Source organism: Suillus subalutaceus (genome assembly GCF_016647625.1).
Source record: "Suillus subalutaceus strain FC151 chromosome Unknown DFJ58scaffold_197, whole genome shotgun sequence".
In the NCBI taxonomy this organism is placed as follows: domain Eukaryota; kingdom Fungi; phylum Basidiomycota; class Agaricomycetes; order Boletales; family Suillaceae; genus Suillus; species Suillus subalutaceus.
The window spans coordinates 51,410-70,790 of NW_024540446.1; the positions used below are offsets into that span (position 1 = coordinate 51,410).

General features: G+C 47.4%; 4 protein-coding genes across 4 annotated transcripts; 1 reads left to right on the forward strand and 3 right to left on the reverse strand.

The window, feature by feature from the left end:
- Window positions 1–608: 608 nt before the first annotated feature.
- On the reverse strand, window positions 609–848 carry DFJ58DRAFT_669738 (uncharacterized protein; the record flags this gene model as incomplete). The annotated part of the gene is made up of 1 exon (XM_041382806.1): window positions 609–848. One exon carries the CDS (start codon window positions 846–848, stop codon window positions 609–611), a length of 240 nt encoding a protein of 79 aa, XP_041236986.1.
- Window positions 849–3,922: 3,074 nt separating this feature from the next.
- Window positions 3,923–4,715, reverse strand: DFJ58DRAFT_172973 (uncharacterized protein). Its single transcript, XM_041379029.1, has 3 exons — window positions 4,479–4,715; window positions 4,299–4,424; window positions 3,923–4,250 (listed from the first exon to the last, which is right to left on the reverse strand). Exons 1-3 carry the CDS (start codon window positions 4,648–4,650, stop codon window positions 3,982–3,984), a joined length of 567 nt encoding a protein of 188 aa, XP_041236987.1. The 5' UTR covers window positions 4,651–4,715; the 3' UTR covers window positions 3,923–3,981.
- Window positions 4,716–11,623: 6,908 nt separating this feature from the next.
- Window positions 11,624–13,191, reverse strand: DFJ58DRAFT_749823 (uncharacterized protein). Its single transcript, XM_041387694.1, has 5 exons — window positions 13,098–13,191; window positions 12,726–12,942; window positions 12,628–12,678; window positions 12,286–12,522; window positions 11,624–12,210 (listed from the first exon to the last, which is right to left on the reverse strand). Exons 1-5 carry the CDS (start codon window positions 13,112–13,114, stop codon window positions 11,923–11,925), a joined length of 810 nt encoding a protein of 269 aa, XP_041236988.1. The 5' UTR covers window positions 13,115–13,191; the 3' UTR covers window positions 11,624–11,922.
- Window positions 13,192–13,279: 88 nt separating this feature from the next.
- DFJ58DRAFT_749824 (uncharacterized protein) lies at window positions 13,280–18,153 on the forward strand (the record flags this gene model as incomplete). Its single annotated transcript, XM_041387695.1, has 12 exons — window positions 13,280–13,467; window positions 13,533–13,598; window positions 13,657–13,779; window positions 13,838–13,871; window positions 13,938–13,954; window positions 14,018–14,902; window positions 14,958–15,097; window positions 15,147–15,650; window positions 15,704–16,754; window positions 16,794–17,248; window positions 17,298–17,753; window positions 17,809–18,153. The coding sequence occupies exons 1-12, from the start codon at window positions 13,329–13,331 to the stop codon at window positions 18,151–18,153; spliced, it is 4,215 nt and encodes a 1,404-aa protein (XP_041236989.1). The 5' UTR covers window positions 13,280–13,328.
- Window positions 18,154–19,381: the final 1,228 nt, after the last annotated feature.

A 19,381-nucleotide genomic window follows, 5' to 3' on the forward strand; every position in this document is an offset into this window, starting at 1 on the left:
TGTAAAAATGGACATGTTGTCCAATTAGACTGCAGCTGAGGTGCAATCAAGTTGACCTGCATACTGTACTGCAAGATCTATGACCCATGCCAGTAGTACTGACAACATAAATTCGCACAAAAAACCTGCATGCATTAGACCCTGCGGGTGTCAGATAAGCGCACCGTACCATATACCGGCCGTTGCTTTGGTTCTGACTTTCCTTATTTCCTCAGCTAAGCACCGATGAAGTTTTGATAAGATGGCTAGAGACACTTCTGGACTAGCTGTGTGACACAGCAGAACTGCGGGAAATGACTCGTTGCAAAGGGTTGGCTTCCCAGAAAGAGGTGCCCACCCCAGGCCTTCTTTCTTTGGCAAGTGACTGGAACCAAAGGACCGGCATAAGCCTGAAAAACGGTCAGAAACTTGAACGGAGCTGGCTTGTAGCCGGTATCAAATTGTAGCGGCGCTCGGCCGCACCAGTTCCCGACTCCGCATGAAGACACCAAGACAAGATAGTCGACATCTCCCAAAAGTTCTGCTGCATGCTCTGCTGTTTCCTCTTCAAACATTCGAGCTCGTTATTTTCAACCAAGATCAGATAATGTCATCGCTGGTATAGAGCGTCAGATTGTCTGGCTCAAGTAGGATATCAGAATAGACAATCGTGATGCTTCAACCAAACAAGTGCTGTGAAAGACTTTTGGCTGCAACAAATTCGACGACTGGAACAAGCGTGTACTGTATATCGTGCAGATTTTCTCTTCAACCCAAGTAAGGTCTTCACCATGGTACAGGTTGTTCGCGAGCGCAAACCAGGGAACGCGATTCTTATTCGATAAAGAAGTAAAACAATCGACAGACATTCATTGTAGCCGAGTTAGGAAAATCTTCAACGATCCCTGCCTAAGTTATCAAGTATCATACCATCAAGAAAGCTGTGGAGACGCACTGCACAATACATTTTCGGATGATGAAAGCATCTATAATGCAAAGAGCATCCAATTTTATTAGCGGGAAAGGTGCTACAGGGCCCAGGCATCAATGAAATAACAACCTCTTTAGATTCCCACTGCCTTTGAGAACATACCGCACAAACAGGAAGATCAGTCCACTTCGAGCCTTCATAATGACGATGAAAACAGTCCTGGCTGGTTGCAAGGTTGAGATAGCGGTAGGTAACAGTACAAGATATCCTGTACTCAGACCAATATACTGCAAAAAAATTCACTTCATCGTGAATGTTTATGGCGAGACCGTTGCAAGTCTTCTGCCAACGTGAGCAGCGGTTTATCGATGGACGGCGCTTCAAAGGTAGGCCACATATGTAATCCGAAAGCACTTCGATGGTCGGTTTATGAGGCTCCTGAACTAAATCTGTAAGTAGAAGAGCAACAAACCAACGGATTTTCGGCACATCAATGGGATCGAACGTTTGAGAAAGAGCGCTATACTTTCCTGACTAAGCCAGCGCACGTTTCCCACGAGTCCGTTTGCGACATTTGCAGTCGAAGTTTTGAAGCTGTGGGCGAACGCGACTCAAAATCTGACATCCTTAGTTCGAACTTCAATTAACTGGCAATTTTCACATCCCCTGCTTTTTAATCCTCATAATCAGATCTCAGGCATCAGACTCCAGGAAACACAAACGCAACAGTGTTTTCTACACAGCCTAGCGATTGCGCAGTGTGCATGTGTAGTACCGAGGGCACGTTCTGTCCGAACAAATACAAAAGTAAGGAGACACTTATAAGGAACGTGTGAGCTGATGCAGAAATACATCGTCAAAGCTAAGATTGCAAGCCGAGTTGTACAGAGTTTCCAGGTACCCTCTTTGGCGACCGGAACGTTCTTCAATCATACTGTGCCTGTGCAAGCTAGCGATCGAAATTCCCATAAAACCAAGGTTTGTAAAGTGTATGATATGTCGGGACGAAGATGACGGACCTCCGAGGACGTCTATTAGTCACTGTATGCGACGCCTAACGATAACAGAAATATATTTGTACCAGGATGCAACTGCAATAGTTTCTTAGTGATGGAGCATCACGAGCGCCAGTTCCAACTGGATCTTTCCGCGAGGCCAAGTACTGGGAACACGTGAGTTCTTCCTTCTCATCAGAATGCTAGCGTCACACAATGGATTCTTACGTTCCTGCATGACAACTGAATAAATATTCGTTGTTATCGATGCCGTAAATAACAATGAAATCTCGAAACCTTGGGATCAGAGTGAACATTATCACTGGATCAAACGGCATCATCAGGCACTTTGAGCAGGGGTAGGTGCGGCGACACCATCTCTTCTATGTAGTGACTTCAACCTACGTGCAGGCAAGCGTTCGAGGTAGAGTGCATGCACTCGCACCGTTGCCAAAAAGCAGTTCCACACCCGCAAGTGAAGAGATAGTTCTATAAGGTGCGTTCACTCTAATTATGACTCGCAGGCTGTAAAACGAACAATGTTCATTGAAGTAATAGTCACCCGCACGATTCAAGTACAAATCTACAGTGGGTCGATGTTGCTACTTACCCTAGTTGCTGAGCCGAGCTTTCAACTCACTATCCCGCATATGTACGGGGAATTCCGTTTCTCACTCGATTGGCGCTAGCCTGTGAGACGAAGTTTTGAGTTTCAAAGAAGTCTTTTTCTATTTGGTCTGCCTACAGCAGAGCTAGAAGTTTAAGACTAGTACCATCATACATCGGTTTGCGGCGTTGAGCTAGGCAAACCTTGTTGTACGATTGCAACAGATTTATCAGTGTCTTCATTCCGAGTCCTATAATGGCCTGTATAGGACAACCAACTTACTCATTATTGTCTGCTCGTTGGGCGCACGGTGGCTTGATGCTAGCGCCTATCATACTTCGTTTACATAAGCAAAATTACCGTGACCAATCGCGCTCGAACGTCGTCAATGCGCTGCGTGGGTGTTTTTGATTCTGGATTAAAGTGCTTGATCGGCCTCCTGCAAATGAATACGGCTGCAAGCAAAGTTGTTGATGGTTTCCTATGCAAAAGCCAAATGAAATGATTTTCGTGTGTTGGTAAGTCCTTCAATAGTAAATATCGCAGTGGCGCCACTGATCATCGCAGGCTTGATCACAAGTTGCCGTTCCCAGCTGTTACGGTGTCGCAGGCGTCTGTTACATGTTCTCAGCATTACATCCTCATGATGAAGGGCCCTAAGGTTACATCCCATGTTCTTCAATGTGATTGGTTGCTGATCGATCCGTCTCCGCCGCTCTTCGTGTGGTTGACTTATCTCCCGGTACTTCAAGTTGGCTCAGCCACGAAATGATTCTTGGTGTGGGTTGACGGCAATTGGTATCAATGCATCTCAACCCAACACGGCATGTGGTTTTTCGTGCACTCTTCTTGCGTTACCCTAATTTCGGATATGGATCTTGCCCATTTAGCGCTACAGCAGCTGCGCGCTTGTATTGCGCACTTCTCGGGATGCATTCAGGAAAGATGATTGTTGCAGCAAGAATACTGCAGTGATTTCATTCCGTTCTTTGCGAATCAGAGTAAATTCTTGCCTCGTGTCATTTTCACTAGTCCTCCGGTAAGGACGCGCATACAAACTCTCGCATATCGTAGTGCATGTGTACTCGAAGTACATCTTGACCCAATAGTGTGAGGTTATTGTCGCACCTGCGGACTTTTCTGCCTGCTAAGGAAAGGCTTTACGCATCTCATATGTCTCAAATGATATGGGCAAGATCCCTGACACGGACTACTATCACAGCCTGGATTACTTCTGGCGCATCCAGATATTGTAACTGATACGATATAGCGGCATAACTTGTCGTGGAACAGTCAGGATATCAAACGGTTGTGGTTGTCTCATTCACGCTCTCGTAGGGTATGTAAGTTCAATAGATACGAAAATAGTACGACTAAAAGCTACAAGGTATGTGAATCCGCAAGACTAATGTGATATACGCTACAAATGAATATTCAGGGATTCCTCGAATTCCGAGGTGTAATCTAATTTACTCCCACCCGTGATAGTATGGGACTTGGTCAATTTCCGATTGAACAAGCGACCACTGCGCGGAGGAAGAGGTCTGTCGAAATTGCAAAGGGGTTGGTTGAACCAAATTCCAGTCATCCCCACCGATGACATGGTGAATCTCTGCCTGAGGATGGCCTTGATACTCTAGCATCGAGCTCGTCGCCGATGTATCTGACGCTGGGCTATTGTTCCTTGTCCATAGTGCAGTAGCACTTGTCCACATCTCGTTGGGGATTACAAGAGGGTCTAGGAGTGTCCATGAAAACCCATCGCCGACGACACAAAAATGCGTACCATAAGACGTGTGAGACCCCTCGTCAATTTCATAGGGTGATGCTGATGAGAATTCCAAGGATGGGAGTGGCTCATGCTTGGAAATTGCCTCATGTTCTCTCGATAACCGCCGCAGCAATTCTGCAGCTGTGAAGGGGATAAGCGATCATGCAAGCGAAACGTGTATCAGAACAAGCATACCTTTCTTCAGGGTTTCACTCCTGGTCTGGGGAATTTCCCCTGTTACTGAGTGAATCACTTCGCGGAGTTCCTGGAACCCGCCCCACTCTTTGACTCGATACTGCCTCTGCGATACAATTTTGCTTTGCTTTGTGGGACGCTGGTAGCTTTGTGCACCACGGCAGAGCTGCATATTTGCATGCAGTAGTGAGTCTATAGGTGGAGCTAGAAGCCTTGCTTTTATAACATCCTCTGCCCCGCCATGCTAACTTTGTTTTTGGACCGCCTTGCCCATTTAACGTTGACGCCCAACCTTACACGGTTCCCGATCTAGACATCTTCTTTATTCAGGCGGCTTATCGATTTCACTGCCACTAACGCGCGTCCAAACCGCCTGCTAATAGACGCTCTTGGAGTCAAGTCCTTTGTTGACCTCTCTATATGGTCAAAACCATCCCGACGAGCTCAAGGTTTGATCAGATCTTTGGACCGTGCTGATTTGATGATGATAGCTCAGCTGTCAACCACTACTTACGAAACGTGATATCGTAAATCGAAAATGAAATTAGATCTGGGCGTCTGCTATTTAAAGTTCCTGTTCGTGTTCGGGTACGGTCCTCTCGCAATCCGCCTGTGCATGCATAGCAATGCATCCGGCGGTAGAATCACAACACCGAGATAGGCGAGAAACAATGTTCAGAACATCGATTCCAGCATAATCTCTTCTTCATTTTGGTATGCGAAAAGCATTTGTAGAGTCAACGACTCGGAAGTTACTGCTGACATGGGTGATCCGGGATGATCGCCATAAAAAAGGAAGCCGTGGGCACACATCAGATTGCAATGTGTCGTACTTGATCGGTTACGATACGTGCATGTGCGCTTGCTGAGAGATTTACCCTTGGCGCTCAGCGAGGAGCCTCCTGGGGCCTCGGTTATTGGCTCGGATAACTCCTAAATACCGAACTACGAACCCCGATTGTTGTTCCGCTAATCATCGATCCGAACGTGCAAAATATTTGGCTATGCATTCATTTCTGAGACATACAAGGTTCATCCAATCTGCCCTCTGGTAATTCGAGAATTGGGAGCCACATAGACTAGCATAAATCTGTGATGCTATGTTCATACAATTCAACACGTAAGTATCTTTGATAATTGCCAATCCCAAGCACATGGACTTACTACAGCCACAGTCGAAAACAGAACAAAGCTGGAAAGCAATGCCTTTTTTTGCTGGAGTAGGGATGCTGATTGAACAGCAACGTTTAGATCGATGACTAGAGAGTCGGATGCTTGTCGCACAACAATGATGCGACGACTACCGACGAGCATTTAGTATGTGATTGTGATCCTGAATGAGACTACCAGGTTGTGTCCCAGGAAGCCAAGTGTGCTCTTGCACATGAAATCCCGTGATCTGAGTGAGTAAGGACCAAATTAATTTCTAGCATCTCCTACCACGACATCAGCGGTTAGCTGAAATAGGAGACAATTAGAAATGAATCCTAGATTCATCGATTCCTAGTAAGCTCCACCCCACTCTAACTGTGACGAGAATACGAATCTCTTCTTAGATGCAGTACTTCGAACGTGGTGGGAGTAGAAACCAAGGCGATTGCCAGCATGGGAAGGAGAAAACTGCAAGATAACGGTGTGAAGCTTCCCGTTGCCCAGCCAATAGGTCTGCTTAAGTTGCAGAGAATGGAACCGAACCGATTTAATGCCAAGGGAATCCAAGATGTCATTTCAGTGTACTGGCGAGGACTCAGCGAGGGATGTTTCCAGCTGGAGAACGGAATCGATCTAGAGAATTTTCGGGCTTAGATACTAATGCGATGCTCTGGACAGTGAACTGGAGGCACTCCTGATGTCCTTGTATATCGACATGAATACTAGTAATGATGCTTTTGTAACCCCTGCAGAACGTTACACGCGTCCATGTGTGCGTTTAGGTTAGGACCGCCGCACTCGAAACCCTCTCCCTCTTCAAACTAATAATTAATTGTTGTGTCAAGTTCGCATCAAATGAACACGATTGTAATTTCACCTCAGTTTGCACTGTTTGACTAGTATATACTGCCTTGCAGTCCGCTGCTGGTACTTCCCTCCATTTATAATTAAACAACCTGTCTCCTGTAGTATTAAGCAGCTGATACCGATCTCTCGCCTAGCCCCCTATGCTCAACTGACTTCCGTTGGAGCCGGCCATTCGGAGATATTGTAGGAAATGTAGGCCCTGGAAGCCCCCTAATATCGTCAGACCCTCAAAAATGGCTCTCGAGTCTCAAATATATAGCACGGTTCTGAGTGTCGAATAGGCAAAGTGCGGACTTCCGGTTTGAATCTATGTCCTAATCAAGAAATCAACTGACCCGGAAATAAGCGTGTTGCTATCCGGGGTCCAAGCCAGGCAATTATCCGAGGCTGTGTCCTTTGAGAGCAGCCACAAGTTTGCCTGTTTTCGCATCCCAGATTTTGACTGGGTGCCCAGTAATATCGGGATTCGAGGGCAGGCTATCCACCAGTTGCAAACATGGTCATGTCTGGCGAGTAGCCGACTGCATACACCCAGTTGTGCCCGGTCTCGATTGAACCGAGGATTGACTCCGTTTTCCACGTCCCACACCCTCAATCCGAGTCAATCGCAATCCCATCAACGGATCCGCTAAGCACTCGTCGGCCATTTCGACTCTAGTAGACAGATTTACCGCCTCTGTATGTTCCATCCGTTTCGCGATAACCTTACCTGTGCCGATATCCAACAATCGCACTCCACCATCCTCACTTCCGCCGACCACTTTCTTCCCGTCCGGAGGCAACACTATCATCCACATTCCGCTATCCCCGTCTCGCCAGTCCTCTACTATTTGTTTTCTACTCTTCAAGTTCCAGACCTGCAGCTAGCTGAACGAGTCATCATCCGTTGTCCGCCCGGTAAATGTATCGTTTCAGCGACCCAACTGGTGTGTCCTTCAATTTCTGGCAGGGTGTTATCATTGATGCCTCCTGCATCTCAGCTTTCATTCAAAAACTCCAAATTCCTCACTTATTACGATATGTTTTGACACAAAGACACAATGGCCGTATAGGTCAAGTCAGAGTCGATCACACTGGAAGTTCGAGATGGTACGTTTTATATGGGACGTCTTCATGATTACTTCGCAGGATGTATTATAGGTTGTGCAGCTGAATGTAAGCCTACGTTTACGCGTTGACTTACTTTGCGCTGATGGGACACCGCATGATGTTGTTCTGTGTTTGGACCGATGTTACTCATGCTCGATATAGATCTTACCGCTCATATACCCATGTCTTATCTCTTACCGTACCGCCAAATCCCATACGCTGATCCACGTCATCCGTCCTCCGCTACTATAGACCATCCATCACGATAGCCTTCCACTGAAGCGCCCAAGCCTCATTTCTGATCATGACTTTTATTCCATCAGTCACAATCTTGGTTCCCGTTTTTACCACCTGACCAATGATACATCGCGCCTTAGATTGCATATCTGCCTCTCCTCAAATGCACCCGTCGTTTGGTCTATGTCTGTCAAAACCAATCGATCAAGCGTTGAATCATCACGACGTCATGTCAGTACAACCGTCATTGATGCATGGTCTCCTCATCAGAACTGCTCAAACGCGCATCCCCTCACTTACAGTGCTAATTGGACTACTGCCTGACCAGTAGCGCAGGGTGACGGTAACTCACCGTGATGACTGAACATATTGATATCAACGATGCAGATGATACCTCTATCGGCGATACTCCCGCGCACTGATATTATCAACAATGACTGACAATGCCGATCACTTGCAAACAGTGTTTTGACACAGGGCTTTTCACTCAAACTCGGTCTCACATTCACTAAGCAGTCCTGCGTAACTGTATATTGTACCTTCGAAAAACCTGGCCCTTCGTACGCTTTCGTACAACGCTAGATGATGTCGGTCTTTGTTCACCGTAGTGTTCATATTTCACGTTGTTTGCAACTGCTCCACGATGGATGGATGAAGTGTTATATGCTGTATTCTCTATTGTATACTCCACACAATGTATTCATTACACTACTTGTCCAGCACTGTAGACTATCAGCGAAAGACGGAAACATACCCGAGGTGTCTACCATATGTAAGGACGAAACAGGTGTTCCAAGGAAGTAATCTGCATAATTCTCGGTACTTGCATATAAAGCACGCAATAGACGATGTCAGGTCTTCATTGTATGTACTCGAGGGACTAGATAACATGGAATAAGAGAGATCGTCGTGGAGATTAGTGATTACCGTCGGTATACTCAGGAGAGGTGCAGCAGACAAAGAGCCAGAAACGAGCCCAACGACCAGCGTGTTCAATCGTTGCACGAGGGTTGGTGTTTGAAGTCGCGACGGGAGGTGCGTTGGAGGCGGAGACCGCAGCATTGGATTGCGAAGATGAGTGGGTTTGAGCTGTGCCGCTGGATTGCTGCGTGACGGTGCTATTGGGAGGGGGTAAGCTGCATGCAGTAGGAATTTTCAGGATTAGCCTCTTCTCTCTTGCTGAAGCGTTTCTCTAAGTGATGTGAGATAAAGTTCGAGGGAGAATACAATATCAGGAGTTTAATATTCGAGAAGAAAGATAGGGACATACACGTTTTCCCTTGGCATAAGGGACATCGACTGCTGCTGAGGGATGCTCGTGCAGCTCGGTATCTGCGCCGCTTGGTCTGGAAAAAAAACGATTTCGAACCCAGTGGAAAGGGCGGGGTCGGGATGGCGTATCGTGGGCATCGTGATGTATGGGGCGGAATAAAGATAAAAAACGGGTACGAAGGGTGCTTCCATGCGCTGGCGATGATTGAGGGCGAAGTCAGTGTGGTGTAGAAGACTGAGAATGTTGGGACGATGAAAACAGGACTGGATGAGACATAATTAACAACGTACGTGAGCGTGATGTTGTGTGTCGTCGAAAAAACCTCGGGGTACCCGATTTGCGACCTTGATTGGCTGACGGACAGGACGTCGTGTAGCATCAGCCTAGAAAACATAAGCTTGTGTGCGATGAGAACTGTTGATGAAAGTGTCACGTACAGCCAATAGCGACTTGTCGGGCCTGCCCAAAAGAAGGTCGTCGAGGCCAGCTTCTTTTAATATCGCAGAAACATCCCAAGTGTACGCGTTGTAGTCATCGCAGGCGGTGGCTAGCAGTGTTCCATCTGCTGAAAATGACACGACGGCCACGATATTTGCATGGTTGAGGGGTGAACTGATGGGCTGGTTGTTGTCGAGGTTCCATAATCGTGCTGTCTTGTCCCAGGATGCGCTTGCGAGGATGCGGCCATTCGGAGATATTGCAATGCCATGGACACGATCGGTGTGCCCGTCGAGCACAGCGATCTGCTTCCAGTTTGAAGTATTCCATGTCCTAATCGAGCGATCGTATGACCCAGAGATAAGCGTGTTTCCATCTGGGGTCCAAGCCAGGCAGAACACTGGATATGTGTGTTCTTTGAGAGTGGCGACAAGTTCGCGTGTCTTCGCATCCCAGATTTTAATCGGGTGCTCGGTATCAGGAGGCCCGTCGTATCCACCAGTTGCAAACATGGTCATGTCTGGCGAGTAGACGACTGCGTGCACCTGTTTGTGCCCAGTTTTGATTAGACCAAGGATTGTCGCTCCCTTCTCCACTTCCCACTCCCTTACAGTCCCATCCGAGGATCCGCTCACTACTCGCTCACCATCTCGACTCCAGCAGACAGAATGCACAAGTTTTGTGTGTCCTGTCAATTCCGCGATAACTTTGCCTGTGTCCATGTCCCACAACCTCACTCCACCATCCGAACTTCCGCTAACCACTTTCTTCCCGTCCGGAGACAATGCTATCGTCCGTACTTCGCTATCCCCGTCCCGCCAGTCCTCTCCTATCTGTTTCCCACTCTTCAAGTTCCATATCCGCAGCGAGCCGTCCCATGAACAAGTCATCATTCATTGTCCGCCCGGCAAGTGTATGACGCCCTCGAGCAAATTGGTGTGTCCTCCAAATTTCTGGCAGGGCTTTATCATTGATACTTCCTGCGTCCCAACGATGTGTGAAGACATAATCCTCAGTTTCAACTACCGAGTGTATCGCTGTCTCAGCTTTCATTCAACAAAGTCCAAAGTCATCACTTACTACGATATGTTTTAACACAGACACAATGGGCGTTTAGGTCAAGTCGGAGTCGAGTGCACGGGAAGTTCGAGATGGTACGTTTTATATATGACATGCTCGTGATTACTTCACAGCATGTATTATAGGCTGTGCAGCTGATGCGCTTAAGCCTCATTAATCATTTGTGACCATGACTTGTATTTCATCAATCACAATCTTGATCTCCGTTTTTACCGCTTGGCCAATGTCACATTGTGCCTCAGATCGCATATCTGCCTCTCTCCTCGAACGCACCCGTCGTCTGGTCTATGTCTGTCGAAGCTAATCGAGCAAGCTGTGAACCACCACAACCTGACATCAGTCCAACTGTCATCGATGCATGGTCTCCCTCATCAGAACCGCCCGAACGTGCCTCTTCTCAGCTATCGTGCTAATCAGTGGGTGATAGGAACTCGCCGTGATCACTGAATGTATCAGTGACGCAGATGATACCTCTATCGGCGTACTCCCACACGCTGATATCATCAATAACGACTTCCACGTTACGACCGACAATCCCAATCGCCTGCAAAAATTGTTTTGACACCGGGATTTTCATTTGAACTCGGTGTCACCATCACTAAGCAGTCCTGCGTAACGTCTCTCGAAAATCTGCCATGTGCCTTGGCAACACCTGGCCCTTCGTATGATGCTAGACGATGTCGCAGTCTTTGTTTTCCAAGCTGATCGTAGCGCTCGTATTTTACCTTATTAGCAACTGTTGTATCTGTGTCTACGATGAATGAATGACGTGCTGCGTGCTGTATTCTCTATTGTGTACTCCACAATGCATTCATCGCACTGTTAGTCCAACCTCAAGTGGCATGCAAATAAGGTTGCTGTTTATGCTGGTTCCCGACTTGTCATTTAGTGGGAGGTGAAGAACACCAAATGATCACCTATGGCTTCCCATACCACCGCTGCAAATCTAATAGATGCTGACAAACATGAAGAACTAACGATCAGAAATCCTGCATGGGTGTTGAGTCTTGGGAAACAGAGTATGTGCATGTTTCTCAATCCTTCGAGAAATAATGCGGGTGTACAATGATGTCTATATAGCGGTTTGGGCAAGGTCAGTGGGAGTTGCCTTCGTGAAGGTGTGAATAATATACAACTGTGTTACTGCAATGTGGCCGACAACTACCATATGTAAGGACGAAGCGGTCGGTTCTGCGGATGTAATTTGTGCGACTCCCATAAAGCATGCACTAAACGACGTCATGCGTCTATTGTATGTAGTCGAGGGATTAGATAATATCATGAGGACAAGGTACATCGTCAGAAAGATTAATGATGACCGTCGGTATACTCAGGAGACGTGCAACAGATAAAGAGCCAGAAACGAGCCCAGCGACCAGGGTGTCTAATCATTGCATGAGAATTAGTGTTCGAAGTCGTGGTAGCAACGACAGGAGGTGAGGTGGAGGTGGAGATGGCAGCATGGGGTTGCGAAGACGACTGCGTTTGAGCTGTGCCGCTGGATTGCTGCGTGACGGTGCTATTGGGAGGGGGTAAGCTGCCTGCAGTAGGAATCTTCAGGATTAGCCTCCGTCTCTCTCTTGCTGAAGCGTTTCTCTACATGGTGCGAGACAGAGTTCGGAGAAAACAATATCAGAAGTTTAATACTCGAAAAGACAGATAGGAACATACACGTTTGCCCTTGGCGCATGGGACGTCGATCACTGCTGAGGGATGCTCGTGCAGCTCAATATCTGCACCGCTTGGTTTAGCAAAGAGACGATTTCGAACCCAGTGAAAAGGGCGGGGTCGGGATGGCGTATCGTGGACATTGTAATGTATGGTGCGGAATAAAGATAAAAAACGACTACGAAGGGTGCTTCCATGCGATGGTGATGATCGAGAGTGGAGGTGGTGTGGTGCAGAAGACTGAGAATATTTGGACGATGAAAACAGGACTGGATGAGATATAATTAACGACGTACGTGCACGTGAGCACGATCAGGTATGTCGTCGAAAAAACCCTCGAGTTACCCAATTTGCGACCTTGATTGGCTGACGAACAGGACGTCGTGTAGCGTCAGCCTAGAATGCATAAGCTTAAATGCAACGAGAACTATTGTTTCACGTACAGCCAGTAGCGACTCGTCGGGCTTGTCCAAAAGAAGATAACTGAGGCCGGCTTCTTTTACTATCGCAGAAACATCCCAAGTGTACGCGTTCTTGTCATCGCAGCCAGTGGCCAGTAGCTTTCCATCTGCTGAAAACGAGACGACGGTCACTATATTTGCATGGTTGAGGGGCAAACCGATGGGCTTGCTGTCGTCGAGGTTCCATAATCGCGCTGCACTGTAGATAGTAGTTCCAATGAAAATCACTGGAAAATGTGCTGATGCTGAATATTTCAGAGTAACTTCCACTGAAATTGCATGCAGTTAATTTCATTGGAGCGCTGATTTTGAATTTCAGTGGAAAATATACTGAATCAGAATTCAGCACCATACTCCAATCCTACTAGCATTTTAGCTCAGGAGATCAATCTGCTGTGGAGCTCGATAATTGAATGACCTGGCACCGTCACTTAATTGGCGGTTGAACTATAGTTGTAGCGCAATTAGATGTTAACTGAGTTTGAAAATATAATCCTAGAGAAACACACTAACTCAACCAAACAATCTGCTTTTGGCAGGCACCTTGACCTCTGACGCTATAGCGGTCAACCTGAGCTTATCACCATGAATCCCACTCAACTGCCGCCGACAGAGAAGCGTAAACGCGGCCGTCCGAAAGGGTCAAAGAATGGACCCAATGCGGGCACTGTGGGCCGTCCAGTTGGACGCCCCAGGAAGGATGGAATTTCGCGAAACACACCAGGTGAGCTTCGAAATGTGACCTTCATGTGCAACTTGCTGCTAACATATATCCTGTGTAATCTGTAGCATCTTCACATTCTACCTCTCAGGCTGCAGAGGCAGGGAGTCATCATAGTGACACCAGGCAGCCAGGTAAGTCATTTTCACACCAATGCCTGTCTGTAGTGCTGATATGCTCTGTCTTTAATGGAACCATGCACTCGTGACTCGGAATTGAGCACGAGCACCAGCCCCGCACTGTCTGGACGTGAGTCATCCCATGCGGACTCGGATCAATCATTACGTGCGCCAACGAGCACAAGTGTCATTCATGGTGAGTTTCAACATCGAAGTCATGAATTTGCGCACTGATTTTGATATTGATATGCTAGATATCCTCAATGGAGAGTCGGACATTGAGCCAGCGTGAGTTGTTCCGCAGCCAAGCACTGCTCCTGCATCAAGTGGTGCGCGCAATCTTCAGACTCGTAGTGTGATTGATGACTCAGGTATGTACAACTGATCAATACTATATTTGAGAAGTATTTACTAACAGTAACTCTCATGCTTAGATCAGGCTGCAAGCTGCAATAATTCACCGAAGCAATCCGACAACCAGCTGCTCTGTGACTATGATGACGACGACGATGACGACGACTTCTTTTTCGGGGCGGATGCAGAACTCGAGTGCATGATTGATGAATTTTCTGCCATCGGTGACGATGACAACAACATTATTCAAGATGTTCCGACCACGGCAGCACCTGATTCGCCATTGCCAGAACATGCTTCCTCGGCCAATGGTACCAAGACCAAGGTACCGCGTGCAACCATGCCAACATGGCTTGCAGACAAGTATGCAGATGCCCGCACTCGTCTCGATTCTGAAATTGCAAAGACCAGGAGACCAGTGTGTTACGAGAGTGGGCAGTTCACCATGACTGCACCTCCGCTGGTATTTTCCCGTGTCGTCCCTTTTGAGATTGAGCCCCGAGACTTCTACCGGCCGCGTTTTTTTGTATGGCTGCCCCACCTCTTCCAGCACATCCCTTGTCCAAACTGCAAGGATGCAAACCGGCGGTCCAAGAGGGGGCAGCCAGTCATGCTTCGTGTTCTCGGCTGGCCGCAGCAGCCACGGCGCGTTGTCGATCTTGAGCACTTGGTGTTCATTATTGGACACCAATATTATTGTGGGCACGAGGAGTGCAAGAAGACATTTCAGAGCTGGTCGCCAGCAATCTTGCAAGCCATACCACCACCGCTAGCAGCCCTCTTCCCATTCCACCTAACGTATCGAAGTGGCCTGACGGACCACTTGGTTGGTGTCTTGCGAGCCTCATTTCAGAGGGGTATTGGGCCATCACCTTTTGCTAAGAACATACGAATGATGCCCATTCGCTATTATGAGCAGTTGCACGTTCAATACCTAGAGACCGTCCGTCAGCGCATGCAAGCAAGTGCATCTGGGCTCTTGCCACCGCATCAACCCTTTCCTCGCTGGAATGACCCCAGTGGATATGCCTGGATATGTTCCTACGCACCGATTTTTTCGATGTCTTTATAACTTGCTCATTGAACGACATGCCGCGGAGATGGACCAACATATGGCCATGCAGTCTGCTGAAACACTCAGTCATGACCATAGCTTTAAGGTCCGTCTACATGATTTATTCAAAGACTTATTGACTCAGAACAGAACAGGTGACAGGCATTCTCGGTAAAGTCAATGGTGTGGCAACATTTGGTGCCCTCCATACTGCCTGCAATGACTATGGTGAGTGTCGCAAGATGACACTCACGCCAACGAAGGGACATGATGACTGTATGCCTGCCCTTGCCGAGATTCCTGTGACGCTTGCGAAATATGGGCATGCACCTGTCAAGATTCTATTCACGGACAATGTCCGCGGCGATAAGTCAGCCCTCGAGAGAGCATTTCCTAGTCTTCTATACAGTGTAAATCCTGTTCCAAGTTCAGGATTGGAGGATTTAGTAGTACCTGATGGTTGGCATGTATGTCGTCTTGGGACAACCTATCAGATCAATAACCGAATGAATTGCCTCATGGATGAGCTACGAGTTGATGCGGAAAAGGAGCTGCATGTTGCATTTGACCTGGAGTGGCCAGTAGACCGAGAGACAGGAATATACGGCAGAGTTTCCCTTGTATCATTGGCATATGATAAGGCCATCTACCTTATTCCGGTATGCTTCATGGTCTGCAAAACTATGCTATCATTTCTCACTGAAAATCACAGATCAGTCAATATGTGCAAGATAATGGATTTCTGAAGCTGCCATCATCCCTTTTGGTAGTCTTGCGCTCGAAACGAGTCCGCAAAATTGGTGTCCAAGTCAAAGCAGACTTAACTCGCCTATACAAGGACTGTGGCTTTGCTGATTCCACGAATGAACAGCCATTCATTGGTGCTCTCGAACTCGGGTCAATGGCCAAGGATCGAAATGTGATGGATCACATGCACATCAGCCTCGCAGACTTAACAGCACTTGTGCTTCACCGAAATCTGCCAAAGGACGCATCTATTCGAGTCAGCACAAAGTGGGATGATCCTGTGCTGTCACCAGAGCAAGAGAAATATGCCGCATTGGACGTCTATGCAGCTTCAGCTATTTTCGAGTCTTTCTCGGCTATCCCTTCCTGTGGTCCAGTGACATTGTCCACGCCAGTCGGCACCCAGGTTCAGCTCATGTCACGAAATGGAGGACTTGCAGTGGCATATGGCCACATAGCTCGTCACCAGCCAAAACAGCTGGATGGGGTAAATGTATCAAAAACTCGTATTGTTATCACTGTGACGTCCATCCTTGTCCCTGCCTATCTTGTTCGAGCAGATCTGCGACCTAACCATCAAGAAACCCCGATTTCGAATCTTGCCACTAAATCACCCTTCCCGCTGCTATGCTATCAACGGGATCTTCGAACATGCACCAGAACCAGTGAGACAACACCGCAGAATAGCACCACAATACTCCCATCATCACCATACGAGCCTCATGATTCACCTTATCTTCAAGTTGACGAAATCGAGGACTCGGAGCCTACAATAGACTCGGATGTTGGCGAGTGGTTATCACACGACAGAGATTCTGGTGTCCCTGAACAGTTGGCCAGTGATGCAGAAAAGGACCTGCATGGGCTCTCTCAGATTGAATCACTTGCGGAACTTGTTTCCCGTAATGTCACCATTGAGAGCAATGAAGTACGTTCTCGAGTTCTTGGGGATATCTGGCACCTCATGGACCAGTTTAAAATTTCCATTCACCATGGCCTCCGCCATCCTTTCAGCCGTGCCCTTTGAGATGCCATATTCTTACCGGACCCTGTAGATCTTGCTGCTGTCGAAGAAGTGCTGAAAAAGAAGAATACATGTTTTCGCCAGATGGTCCTTACCAACTCAGACTGGGTGTGGCAGTGCATCAAGCGGCTGGTTCCACCTCCAGAGATATTGGCACCTCGTGTCACTGAAGTACTGCAGACCTATGGCCCACTGAAGGATGCCGTGACTGGCCAGCCTCTTTTCAATGATGCATCATGGGAGAAAGCTCGTCTAGTCATTGAGAACATTAAATTAGGTTACTACTCAGATCCCCCAGGTCACCATTTCTACACTTTGCAGAGAACGGACAAGCTCGGTCTCAACATCTATCGATGCTCACGTGGAACCGATAATGTCGAGGGCGGGATTCATCAGAACATCATCCGACGATTTGGTTCATTCAATGCATCACCCCAGTTGACTGTGAATTTACTTCACGACTACACATTAACACATAATCTCGAGGTGTGCTTAACATTATCAACTACTAGAACATTGTACTCAATTGCTACAGGTTGGCACTGTGAATCGAACAGGAAAAATCTATCTTGGCTCTTATGACATCTGGACTCACAACCGGATTGCACTCCTTGTGGATATTACTGCCAGTGTGGTGCGGCCGTCATACCAGGAGTGTGGTCAGGCGACTTGGCTCAATGGAAATGATTTCGAGCCTGCGAACGAGTCATTCGGCATCCTACCTGTTGCTGCAGCCACTCGCACAAAACTAGGAATGAGTCAGTATCGAGATGACTATGCAAAAGGTTGTAAGATAAAGCATGAATACCTGGCGAGGCACCAGCAGACTCTTGTTGCTATTCTGCCGATCCATACTGTGGAGGAGAAGGCTTTGTACCGCCTACTCATCAAGAGTGTCACAGGTCAGTTTGCAGGGCGGAAGCAGCCAAACTGGGTAGCTCTTGCACAGGAGTGGCAGCATCATGCAAACGGCACTCACATATTTTATAAGGTGCGTATAGCACCATCTGTTGCCAGTCATCCACCCGCTCATTTCTTTCGCAAAGCTTCCTGAACAACTCAAGTCATATTATAAGACCTGGAATGAGCATCAAAATGAGCATAACTCAGTCGAGCAGAACAATGGCGCTTACCTGGAGTTGCAAAAGCTTCTCGCAGCACCAGTTGGAATGCCTGAAATTGCACCGGCTCCACGTCAGACGGTAGCCAAACAAGTTGATGGCCGTCAGGCATCAGCAAGCGAGGAGCCAACTGACTGGCAGATTAGCGTGATGCTGGGTTGGAATAGTTCCCGCCAGACCCTACTGCAGTTGCAGTACAGCGACCCTGCACTCCCAGGACCTCATGGACAAAAGCAAGCCTGCAGAAGAAGAGGCAGTTGCACCTGTTAGAGTGAAACAGCGCGCACAAAGGACATGCAAAAAGTGTCACAAATCTGATTGTCCAGGAGCGTTCAAGAGCCGGCCCTGCAAATACAAACAAGTAAGCATTTTATGCTCAAGTGCTATCAAAGAAATGATGAGGAAAATTTTTAGTTGAACGTCAACAGCCAGCAGAGACTTGACACACCGCAACAAAACATTGGAAGTCACGCTACACCACACACGAATGCACAGCCGGCGTCGGAGCCCCGATCAGGAAGCACATTTGCCCAGTCGCCACTCGAAACAAGCACCTGGGTAAATACATCAGTGTCGAGCGGGCAGCTACAAACATAGAACAGTACCACACACCGTAAACACTGCCACCCTACTACACTGGCATGTATTTGCACCCTCCGAGACTGGCGCCAGTGCTATATCCTGGCTCGAGCTCTGAGTCAGCAGTCTTCCGCACAGTAAACTCGCGCGCGCTGCCAGTGCACTGCATGTCTGACTGGCTCCATCAGAACAAGCGCAGATGCTCAGTCATCCTCGAGCATGGGTACTAGGCAGGTCAACTTGAACTTACCTGTGCCTTCTGACAGTGGTACTGAAGGTAGAGAATGATGGGTTGAATGAGGTGGTTGAGTTGAAGAGAGTGGGAAGGTAGTAGCTAGTATTGGGGTAGTTACCCAGATTTGATGGATTCCGGGGAACCTCAGCTCTCAGTGTTTATGACATTCGCATCATAATTGAGAGCCTAATCAGACCTGATGTCGTTCTTTGTAATCAGCATTCTTGAAATATCGAAGCATGTTCAGGTGTAAGTACATCTTAAGCCATCCTTCCCCCCTTCCTCCCTCCTCCCGATTTATTTTATTTTATTTAATTTAATTTTTGGAACTTCGCAACATATATAGTTCAAGTGCCGAATTTTCACATTTTTGTTATGACATTGTTTTGGTATATATTGGTGTCACCATGTACACATTGTATAGGGCTTATGGCTTAGTGGTTAGATTGCTGCACCTATCAACATGAGGTCTTTGGTTCAATTCCTGCCATTTGCAACCTATGACCTATGATAGGTAAATTGGGTTAAGCGATGTTCCTAGGGTATGGTTCAACAGTTTTGCTTGTCATTCTAACATAAATTCAGAGTATCTTTTCAGAGTAAATTAAAAAACAGCAATTTCAGCACCTAATGCTCTGAGTTTCAGACCATTATCATATGATTTAACCCAATGAATTTCACTGG